At 40.1% G+C, this 11767-nt stretch overlaps 1 protein-coding gene across 1 annotated transcript; it reads left to right on the plus strand.

Annotated features, from left to right (window-relative positions):
• The first annotated feature begins 316 nt into the window (after positions 1-316).
• Positions 317-11630, plus strand: ctu2 (cytosolic thiouridylase subunit 2 homolog (S. pombe)). Its single transcript, XM_058650748.1, has 16 exons — positions 317-496; positions 1531-1605; positions 1784-1862; positions 2878-2937; positions 3802-3862; positions 3955-4064; positions 4649-4887; positions 6193-6328; positions 6457-6588; positions 7349-7440; positions 8879-8976; positions 9458-9556; positions 10396-10513; positions 10695-10761; positions 11018-11076; positions 11493-11630. Exons 1-16 carry the CDS (start codon positions 441-443, stop codon positions 11554-11556), a joined length of 1545 nt encoding a protein of 514 aa, XP_058506731.1. The 5' UTR covers positions 317-440; the 3' UTR covers positions 11557-11630.
• Positions 11631-11767: the final 137 nt, after the last annotated feature.

An 11767-nucleotide genomic window follows, 5' to 3' on the forward strand; every position in this document is an offset into this window, starting at 1 on the left:
GGAGGCTTCTTTGGCGTAATATGTTGGTGGAGATGAAAGTGTTTTCAGCAAATAAATATAATAAATAAATATAAATATCTTAAAATAGAGTTTATAAGAGACACAAGTAATATAAATGTAAACTGAATTTAAATAAAACATTTTTAAAGTTTTTATTTTTATTCGTTGTTTATTTAATCTTTGTTTCGTTTGTGTATTGTTTTGGTTTTGAAGTCTGCTTTTGGCTTATAGAATGTAAACTTTATTTTATTACATTTAGAAAGAAAAAAAAAGGAGGAAAGGAGGAAGTTCCTTTACGTCATCAAGAAGAGCCGTGTCCGAGGCACGTGACGTGATTGTTTGGGGTGCCGCTAACAGTAAGAGGTGTAGCAAACAGCTTTATAATTGTCTATTGTGTGGTGAATATAAGAAATATAAGAAAGTGAGTGTCTCAGCTCACCATGTGCCAGGTTAATGAAGAATACCATGACGGGCTGGAGCAGGCGCAGGTTCCCGGGTAGGTGACGAACGAGATCCGGTCTGATTTCAGTGTGCGAGTCTAACTCAGTCTCAGAGTGAAGCCGATTAGTTCAACATATAAGCAGTTATATGAGAATAAGAGAGTGAATTCATAAGTATTTATGAAAAGACAAACGTGATGTTAAAAGAAAACTCGAGTACATTCAGTGCAAACAAGTAGTTGTCTTTATGCGACGGCGGACGTTGATGACGTAATCAGCTGTAATGAAATGAACCTGTACAGTGTAGTATTTTTAGTCCACTGCAAAAAAAACAAAAGTAGAGCTACAACCAACCATTATTTTCTTAATCAATTGATCTGTAATCAGTCATTTTTTGATTCATTAATTAGTAGTTTATTCTGAAAAGTGTCTCAAAATAATGATGATCATCATTTAGTTTATTTTAATTACGGAGATTCACGATATTATCGGCACAATATTGGTCGTTAAATGTTGCAGCTTTAAACATTACCACTTAATGTGGTGGTGAAGTGGGCCAACATTTTCATTTCATGAAGGACATTCCTGTGTATGGTAATGTTACACTAGACACAGAATGAAGCAATGCATCGGATTATTAGTGGTGACCGATTATCTGCAATTTTACTTGCAATGCCCATCTCGAATATGTACAAACTGATTAAGAATTTAAAAGGTTAAAACAGTGAAACTAATCAATATTTTATGATTTATTAATAAAAGTCTTTGGTAGTTAGCTGTAGACAAATGGACTTCCTTTGAAAGTCAATCCAAAATGAAAACAAAAATTAATCAAGTGTAGTGCTCAAGTCATGAAAAATTACAACAGACCCAACACTGAAAAGACTGGGATTTAACGTAACATTATTTAAAACCTTCATTGTTACTGCTTTTGTGTAGCCACTGTATAACCTATAATAGCAGCATTGGCAGTCAAGGTTAAAATCAATATTAAATAATATATAAATATATAATATACAAATAATAAAATAATGAACATTGAACTTGAGAATATTTACAAATGAATGTCTCTTCTTTCTCCATTTGTCAGTGTTTCTAAGAAATGTGTCAAATGCAAAGAGGCAAGTGCAGCTGTGGTCATCAGAGCAGGAGATGCATTCTGCAGGTAAAGCATCCAGCACTCACACTGTTCCTCTTCTATCTACTCAACAACTTCCACCATGTCATAGTTACGCACAACCAGTTTTGGAGGCTGTGAGGAAAGTGACTAAAAGTAGCCAAAAGAGTGTGAAGTTCTATGTGTAATACTTTTTTCTTATTTTTTTTGGTAATTTCTTTGTTAGGGGCTGTTTCAAAGAATATTTCATTCACAAGTTCAGAGCCATGCTGGGCAAAAACAGGATCATTTTCCCTGGAGAGAAGGTAAACCGTGAAAAGACTCCTCTAAACTCTCTCTACACAACAATCTAAGACAGGGGTGTCAAACATACGGCCCGGAGGCCAGAACCGGCCCACCAGAGGGTCCAATCCGGCCCACAGGATGAATTTGTCAAAATTTCACACTATGATTACAATCTAAACGTAATGTCAAATGCAATATTTTTCACTTCCAGATACCTGTGACTAAATGTTTATGCCTTTATAAATGATGTGTAAATAGTAAATTTAGGCATGATATTGTTGAAATTGCACTTATATTTCTCAAGAAATTTCATGTTTTGTAAAAATATCCCTCATTAAATGTAAAACAAAGGAGTTCTTGTTTGTCATAGGTTATTATGCTATTATTTTACTATTTTTACTGGTCCGGCCCACTTAAGATCAAATTGTTCTGTATGTGGCCCCTGAACAAAAATGAGTTTGACACCCCTGATCTAAGATATCGTTTGACACAGTAGGCATGAGGGTTCTTTTTGGTATGTCAAGTTTACAAGTGAGTTGCATTTGAAGTTGTCTTGAGGGTCTAATGAGTTTCTGATATCCTTTTTATTTTATTAGGTTAAATAGTCCTCAATAAATAAATAAAGTTAAGTGAACAAGAAAACACCAGTGTACTGTACAGTACTGAAATACATTCATTCTAAGAGCCTGCATTTGGTCCCTGGAGATTTGTTTTGGGGATAAAAAGAAAGGAAAAAAATATGAAATCACAGAGTGAAGAAGACATTTGCAACCAAAAGCTCCTCAGCTATCAATACATAATCTGTGAAAAATTGGGGAAAAATCTGTTGCCCCACCTTCAACAGGAATGTCTTACTGAGCACCTCACACAGCTTTAACTCTGTGTCAGATCAGACCTTGCAAGAGCAGGAGCTGTTTTAGCTGATCCATGTTTGTTTTCTTTATTCTTTGACTCACTCACTGTGAAGTTCACTCACTTCTCTAAATATGTCACACACACATTCTCATAAATGAAAAGTGTGTTTTCTGCTTGTAGGTGCTATTGGCTGTGTCTGGAGGTCCTTCGTCCTGTTCAATGCTGAGTCAAGTCCAAGAGGTTTACCTGTTTGTCTCATTGTTTGTGTGTGTAGTGAAAGCTTATATTGGACTCCATAGTATTGAGGTAGATTTTGGTGACCATAGAAACCACAATAACTCCATGTTTGTGGATGTAGGTGCTGCATACTGAATGAAGTTGCCAGTAAATGTAAATCAGCTTTTATGTATGTGCTGTATATAGAATACCACTCTCTCTGTTTTGCCTGTGGTATGAAGTCGTATCAGTTCACTTTCTTTGTACCATGGGGAGTGTGCAGTTTCCTTGTAGAAAGCACTGTTTAAAGGCTGGTCCGTGTAATTAATCTGCTTAATTGTGTGTGATGTGTATAGAGAGAGTCTGTCAAAAGTCACCTTCAAGTTTATTTATTTGCATCACCGTGGATGTGCAAAGGCCTTAATGGCGACATAGTGGAGAACATATGCACACTGGTGTATAGATTTTATTCGGTGAGCTGGCAGTCATTATTTCACTGAGGGCACACCTCCCTCTTCATGGAGGTTTGAGATGAAGGGGGCGCACACTCAGTGCTTACTGCTTGTCAGCACCTCATACAACCACACTTCACAAGAATTACACCATCCCCTTAACTACTGTCAGCAAATGAGCACTGTAGTCCTAGTCTAATGATTGACATAGATAACTTTGAATGTATACAGAGAAAAAAAACACGAAATGCTGTATTTACAAAACGGTTTTATAAGACGACTGCATTCATTGTATATACCTCAGTATTTACTGTGGGGCTAATATGACAGAAGTGCAATGGTTTGTATGGTGGCAGCTGAAACTGTGGATACTGTTTAAAGTATAAAGTCTTAAAGTCTCTTCATGATGAAGTGAAAACATGTTTCTTCTTCACAGGGTTTGAGTCAGAATGCTCACAAGAAGTTGAGGTTCCTACCTGGCATTGTCTTCATTGACGGTAAATAAAATGGAGAGCTCACTCTGTAGCAAACTGTGATCATTCACATGAGTCCGCCAAACGTTTCATATCCAGTGTGTGGTTGGTTACAGAGAGCGGTGTTTTGGGTCAGTCTTTGGAGGAGAGACAAAAGACTGTGTCGGAGCTGCAGGCCGTGTTCAGAGCTACTGGTTTCCCCTTTCACATGGTGCCTCTGGAACAGGTACAGTCACACCACATCCATCCATCCATCCATCTTCTACCGCTTTATCCTCTATGTGAGGGTCGTGGGGAGAGCTGTGCCAGTCTCAGCTGACATAAGGCGATGGGCGGCGTCACACCCTGACATAGACAAACAGTCACACCTACGGTCAGTTTAGAGTGACCAGTTTACCTAATCCCCATATTGCATGTTTTTGGACTGTGATCAGCTGAGATTGGCACTCTGTCCACTGTCAGGTCCTGTATGCTGAGTAGTTTGAGTGCACTGCCCTGTGATTGACACTCTCTCAACTGTCCAGTGATTGGCTGTAGAGGCTTTTACCTCCCTCTCATTAACCTTATGCTGAAACACTGTTAACAAATCCTGCCTATTGTAACCTTAGAGTCACAGGGACAATTTGATGCTGTCTGACCTGTAACACATCAGTAACATGGGTATCGGTCCGATACTGGTCAAAAACACTGCAACGATACAATCCAAAAATCCTATATATCGCATGTTTCACTGTGGATCGTTCAAATGTAAACAAAAATCAGCAATAGCATTTTAGCTGAGTCATGAACCTCTGTTTTTTTTTTTCTCAGGTTTTGGAAGTTCCCAGTTCAGTAGTGGTGACAGCTCCTTCACCCTCTGACCAACCAGCCAGTGCCTACAAAGCAGCTGTGGATCACTTCATTCAGCGTGACAGCAGCTGTCCGACATCACAGGAGCAGAAGGAGAGTTCACTGCCGGTGGTGCAGGAGGCCCATACGCGGCTCCTGCAGCAGCTGGTTGGCTCGGTTAAGACGCTGACAGCCAAACAAGACCTCCTCAACACATTAAAGTAAGACCCACACTCACCCAATTCTTTTCATGCCTCATGCCATGCTTTCAGGAAGATTGGACTAGAGATGCACTGAAATTCAGCCACTGAAAAATGTTGGGCAAAAAAGGCATTTTCGGATGCATGCAACTGCGGCTAGCACGCACCTGTCTATTCCTGCTTAGAGTCTGTCCAATAAAACGGTTCCAATCAGATGTGAGTACACGGTGGAACAGCAACTATTAAATGCTGGAAAGTCTCTTTGTGCAAAAGTGAAACTTGGCTGCATACAGCACAGATTATGAACTCCCCGTGACATTCACTTCACACCAGAGAACATTCTCTCTCTTTGAGCAGTGAACTAAAGAGACATCATTCCCTTAATTGCCTCACTTAAGTGTCTTCTACACAAAGGCTGAGACAGACCACAGAGTGAAAACAATGAAAAGTGCGCTCTTAAGAGTCTGTCCACACGTTTTATTAAGATCTACTCGGATCTGCACTTCACCTTGACTGTACCTGATCCTCGTCATAAAGATTATTATTTCAATGTGGGGATAAATCTGCGTGTAGAGAAATGATCCATGCTGTGTTGGATACGGAGAAGCGCACAGCACCGAGCGCTCGTCTGTCTGCACCAGACGAGGAGCATGCACCCTAGTCGTCTGATATGTTTGATGAGATTCTCCTAAATATTTTCATAGATTATTAATTGATTTATTCTTTGAAGCATGAAAATGTTTCTATACAATTGCAATGCCTTGACTTTAGTGAGGTACTGTAAGTCCCAGACATAACAACAAAATTAGATTAAAAAAAACAATGGTACAGATTTGACATAATCATTTCTTCCAGGGTTTTCGGCCAATTGTTTCCCGATTTTCGGTTTTGGCCAACAATTTTCATTTCAGTGCATCCCTAGTGTATATACAACCCCTGAGCAGGCATGCAAGACACAAGCTTGTTAATCTGTTGATCTAATCTGTGTAATGATGGCTGGTGTGCGTCTCTTGGATTCTGCTCGGTGTGAGAGCATTGATAAAGTACAGTGGCTATGGCCGGTTAAACCATGTGTCGCTGTGTTTGTTCCTCTGACACATAGGAGAGATGTTGTCAGTGTTGTGTTACAATTCACATTTTTTAATCACATTCCATTTAAATAGCCACATATCACAGAATCCTCTTTTCTGTGTTTGTGTTCAGGTATTTCTTTATGACCAAATCAAAAATGCTCATAAAAACAGGCTGAAGGAGACACACATACACACATACGCACACACACACACACACACACACACACACTTAAAGTGTGTGCTCTCTTCACAGGCAGCATCTGCTGGTGCACACAGCTCGCACTGAGGGCTACAGTAAAGTCATGCTGGGAGACAACTGCACCAGACTGGCAGTGAAACTGCTCACTAGCATATCAGTGGGCAGAGGAGCACAGCTGGCTCAGGACACGGTGTGTATGTGCGGGTGTCTGTATAGACTGCTAGAGAAGTACAACATTGTATTTACTGTCATTTCTTTACAGGTGATCACATCATAGATAACAATGTCTGTGTGTGTGTGTGTGTGTGTGTTCAATAGGGTTTCTCAGACACCAGGTATGGTGACATCATATTAGTGAAACCAATGAGGGAATACTCAGCCAAAGAAATAGCTTTCTACAATCACATGTTCAGCGTGGCTTCTGTCTTCGTACCAGGCCTGGACACTAAGGTAAGATTAACATGTGGCTTTAAGGCTCATGTTAATAAATGAGTGTTTACATTGCATGCTCGAGATTCCCCTGGTTCCCAGAGAAGATCTGCTGGTGGTAATATTGACAAAGTTCGCGATCAGACATGACATTGACACTTCTGACAGTAGTTTTAGTGTCTAGGCTGAATCTGAATACATCAACACCTTTTAGTAGCTATATGTGGAGGCTACAGCTTCAGGAGAACCCTGTGTAGGTTGTAATTAAAACAGGTGAAGAGCAGATTCTCACTCTCTATAATTCAGCACAATCACAATCACTAAACACAAGGAGAATTTAAGAAAATAAACAACTGATATTTTAACAGGCAGTCTCAGTCACACACACACACACACACACACACACACACAGCCATTAAAGTATTGATATTGTGGGCAGAAGAAATGCACCAGAGACACAACACAGACGAAATGCACATGTGACACATCCACCGTGAGCCACGTTTAACTGCTGTGTGAGCTGTAATGTCAGTGAACAGTGGATACCCATAGACCCCATCATCAGTTCTGGAGAGAGTCTGGAGCATTCAGATGAGGGGCGGAGTCTGGTTGAGGACTCTCCCACTCACTTTCTGTGAAAGTGAAAATCTTTTAGGGCTGCAACAATGAATCTGTGGAAATGGTAGGAAACGAAATACAATAAAAGTGTCTTCAGTGGACACTCGTATAAAAGTGACAGATGAAGAGTGTTGCGTCACATGTGTCTCTTCTGTCCCTTTAGAGCACAGAAAAAGCCAGTATCCAGCGTCTGACGGAGAGCTTTGTTACTAAACTGCAGACAGAATTTCCTTCTACTGTCAGCACCATCTACAGGTGAGTGGGAATCTACGTGCATTGTATTTGATAACAGGAATGTTGTAGCTAGTGCTGCTGCTCCTAACTTGTCTTTGGATTGGTCTGACCACAATTTCATCACCTGTAAGATGGGAAAGGACGATGGTTTTTCAAGGAAATGTCGGTCTTCTGTCGTGACTCATTTTGTTAGGGAGGCTATTCTACGGCTTTATTAAAAACATTTCCATCCACAGAGATCAAATTCCGTTATGTCATCCGCACGTCCGCTCTGTACCGGCAAACTGTCCACCTTTTGTTTACCTTTCTCTCAAACAATGTCTGAAAGGTGGAAACAGACGTCCACGACTTTATTGACACACACACACTAAGCTGTTTTTATTAATAATGACGTTGCTTTGCCTTTTATTTTGTAAAACCCTAATATTTGAATGCCCCCTGTTTGTTGTTCTTGTAAATAAGTGAATCAGTCCATGTAAAGTCATTGTCATTTACTTCAATCAAAACCGACAGACATGTATATTCTGTAACCAAAAGGCTTCAGTCATTTATATAATATAATATATATAATAGAATGTAACGTGGTCACTGAAAACAGTTCATGGCTGTTGTGTTGCCTTTCTCATGATCATATGTGTATAATACATTCTTCATACAGCTCCTGTAAAAGCGTTTGCTCTGCTAATGAAAAAAAAAAGAGCAAATCTTGTGTTTCTCATTTCATCGATTTTTCGTCCATCCATTCATTTGGGCTTGTTAAATATCCCGGGTCTGAATTCAATCAGCCTTGACGAGATAAAGCTGAGCTGTGTTAGTGCACTGACTTCAGGCTTAGTTGTGAGATGTTGCTAGTTTGATGGAATCACTCCTGGACAAAAACTACTTTATACAACGTTGTTATTGTTTTTTTGATTTAACTCCATTACTAGTTCTTTTGTTTTATCTATTTGTTTCCCTTGTCATCATAATATTTATTATTATGTAGGGTTTCTTTGTTTGGTTTAAATACAAAGACGGTTTCTATTGAAGTCTATGAAATGTATGTAGTCATGCTTTAGGACAGTAGCTAATGGGAATCCTAATGAATAAACGTGTGTAACTGTGTGACATGAATTCTACTGTATATGCCACATATTTTTGTGAAGGTTCATCCAGCATTGACGGTGTACATGTACATGGTCATGACTCGCGCTGCAAGGATAATTCCGTTAATCGATTACTAAATGAGAGGCTTTTTCATCAGTAAAACAAGCTTTCGGATTTTTCAGCTTCTTAAATGTGAATATTTTCTGGTTCAGAGATAATTAAAACTCACATTAAGAACATCATCATTTCGAGGTTTGGGAACCACTGATTTTATGGACCAAACAAATACTGGATTCATTGTGAAAATAATCAGCAGATGAATGGATTATGAAAATAATGGTTAGTCGTGACAGTTGAGCTGTGTGTTGTGTAGGACCAGCGAGAAGCTGCAGACGTCGTGTAGGAGCTCCTCCACAGCTGAGCCCTCTGACCGCTGCCTGCTCTGTGTGTGTGCCATGGACACTGCTGTTGGTGAGTGCTCTTTTGGAATTTCTCTTTCTCTTGTAACGGGCAAAACTGTAAAAAAGAAAATCTACCTCTGTCTGTCCATTTAAAACTCGTATTGCACAGAGGATTTGAACAGAACGCGTGTATGTGTATGCAGGATCAGACACTCCACCGGCAGAATACGTTTATTTAAATTCAACATTGGACGCATGGTTTGAATTACACGGGGGCAAAGTGGAGCTCGCCCCGCCTTTCATGTAATGTGAATAACTTTCACATCCTTGATGGTTTTTATCCATCACTGAAAACAATGGATTTGTTTTGTTCACCTCAGAAATGTTAACCTCGCAGGAATATTCATCTCACAAAACGTCTCATGCCTGTTTGTGAAATGTCTTGATTTGGAAAAGAGCGAGGGAGAAGGTGTAGTGTCGACGTGGTTGGCTTTAATCTACATGAAGAATCTTTCTAACCTTCTTTTCTTTGCTTTAATCCTGTCTTTCAGAGGAAGCTTCAGCCTTTCAAGCCACACTAACCTCAGTGCAGCTCTCCCAGGTTAAGGTTCCTGGGTCCTGCAGTACGAAGGTCCCGGGACTAAACCAAGGTGCCATGTACATCTCATCTTTAACATTGACTTATGCTTTGTTTACATATGGAATATCAGTCCACATTAGGGATACGATACGACTTTTTCACTTCCAATACGATACTGATATTGCCGATACCGATACCGTTATCGATCCGATACGATATCAGCACGAATCATACATACTTTAATGACTTATTTTGTAGTGTGCAATGTTAGAATAGGCTTGATCATTATATTACATTATATTAGAATAGGCTTGATCAAGTGATATTACTTAAACAGAGAACAATAGTCAGCAACAGTAGGTAAAAAAACATCCGTTTATCTGTGATGTAGAAACCTGAAGAAAATGTGTTGTTTTTTTTGAATTAGTGATATGAACGTGAATGAACTAAATGTCAGGGTCACAGCGACTGCTCTCATATTAATACTGATGCTTAAAGAAAGTGGCTGTGCATTGATAGTCGCTCCTGTCTGGTGTAACATGTATGTTTTTAGACATGACTTATCCATGTGAGCTGAACTTACAGATCGTCTGTAAATCAATCTTTAAATGTGTCAGTGTCACACGTCATCATCCAGTTCCACACACAGAGTTAGCAGACAGAGCTCAGTTCTTTTTATATATAAAAAACACACGTGTACTTCATTGCTGAGAAAAGGTCACCAGAGGTAACGGCGGCACCAGCGTTCACCACGTTCCACACGCTCCTTCACTCACCCTGAACATGCTCTCAGCTGCACTCAGAGATGCACATGTATTCACCACAGCAGCAACACAGTCTTTGTCTTCATCTTCTGTTTTAAATACAGAGCATTTATCTGATGATCTGTTTCCTGTGTTTTTCTTAAAGCTCCAGTGGAGCTTCAGTCAACTGCAGCCTCTGGACAGTGTTGCTCCTCAGGAGGAGGAGGAGGAGGAGAGGATTGTGGGAGAGCAGAGCGTGGTGGAAGCTGCTGTTCTTCCACAGAGTAAGTGCTGTTCTCAGACTGACACCTGTGGTAATCAGGGACTCACACTGACTCCTCCCCCTCTGTGCGCAGCGTTCGCCACACGTGAAGTTGCGCTCTTGTGTGGACTCGTCTTTGAAAACTTAATGCTGTCATCTGTAACATCATCTCCATCACTGGCTTTTTTGTTTTTTTGTTACAGGAAACCAGAGGCGATTGATCTGAAGAGTCTCCTCTGTTACAGCTGTCAGCTGACCATCAAAGATATGGTGAGTAAAAACACTTTGGATTTGGAAACCTTACATTACATTACCTTACATTACATTAAAGATGTTTGAGTTATGTTAAAGTTAGAAAGATATTATCTGTGCTACATGCTATTGTTATGTCTTCTGTTACCTGTGATCACATTTAACCGTGTGTATACGCTGCTCCATGCCCTGCGTTTTGTTGTATACATGAAAAATGACTGGACAGTTATCTTGAGTCTTGCATAAAGCTCATTGTCACTGTTTCCTTTCGCAGTCATCAGTGGAGTGTCTCCCTCAGTACATCCTGTCAGAGGCTAAGAGGAGGCAGAGGAGGTGAGGAGAACATTGGTCTTATATTCAGGGGTGCACCTGTACTCTAACTGAAGCATACAACAGGATGTGCCACATTCTTCTGAGCGCTGGACATAAGTCGCCATATTTTAGCGAGACACAACTTTGACTGTTTACTTGGGGAGCTCCCTAAGGATCTCATGACTGCACCTGCTCCAACACGACTGCTTTTGTCTTTGTCCTGCAAATGTGAGAAGCTCTGACACTTTATTTTTCCTAAAGATGAGCAAATGATGATATTTTCTAACATCTGTACAATGTGTGAAGACAAGAAATGCTGAATGTTTTACGGGATCTTTAATTATAGAAATCAATCAGATAGAACAAACCGAGAGAGAGAGAGAGAGAGAGAGATCTCTCACAGTAATGTTGTGTTTAAAGCGCAGTTGTCTTTGCAGGTCCCAGATGAGAGAGGATATCAGTGAGTTCCTGCTCTGTGATGGTGACGGAGATGATTCGTAGGAGGAGACACAGACTCACAGCTGTGCACCATAAAAAAAATCCAACAAAAATAAACAAGATTCAGCTAAAATCAAGGTTTAAAGGTCATTTTGCCTTCATTTCTGCTCCGTCTTTACATTCAGCACCTTCATTTGTTACTTCACCTCCACGGAGCAATAAAAACACTGTACCACATGAGGAGGATTACCAATAACATTGACTTTCATTCATT

Source organism: Solea solea, chromosome 15 (genome assembly GCF_958295425.1).
Source record: "Solea solea chromosome 15, fSolSol10.1, whole genome shotgun sequence".
NCBI lineage: Eukaryota > Metazoa > Chordata > Actinopteri > Pleuronectiformes > Soleidae > Solea > Solea solea.

What these genes read in the sequence shown, in the direction of transcription:
- ctu2 (XM_058650748.1), top strand. Translation starts at nt 441, where the DNA reads ATGTGCCAGGTTAATGAAGAATACCATGACGGGCTGGAGCAGGCGCAG. An exon ending in AGCTGCTGTTCTTCCACAGA is followed by an intron (nt 10,514 to 10,694) that starts GTAAGTGCTGTT and finishes TTTTTGTTACAG; the next exon opens with GAAACCAGAGGCGATTGATC. An exon ending in GCTAAGAGGAGGCAGAGGAG is followed by an intron (nt 11,077 to 11,492) that starts GTGAGGAGAACA and finishes TTGTCTTTGCAG; the next exon opens with GTCCCAGATGAGAGAGGATA.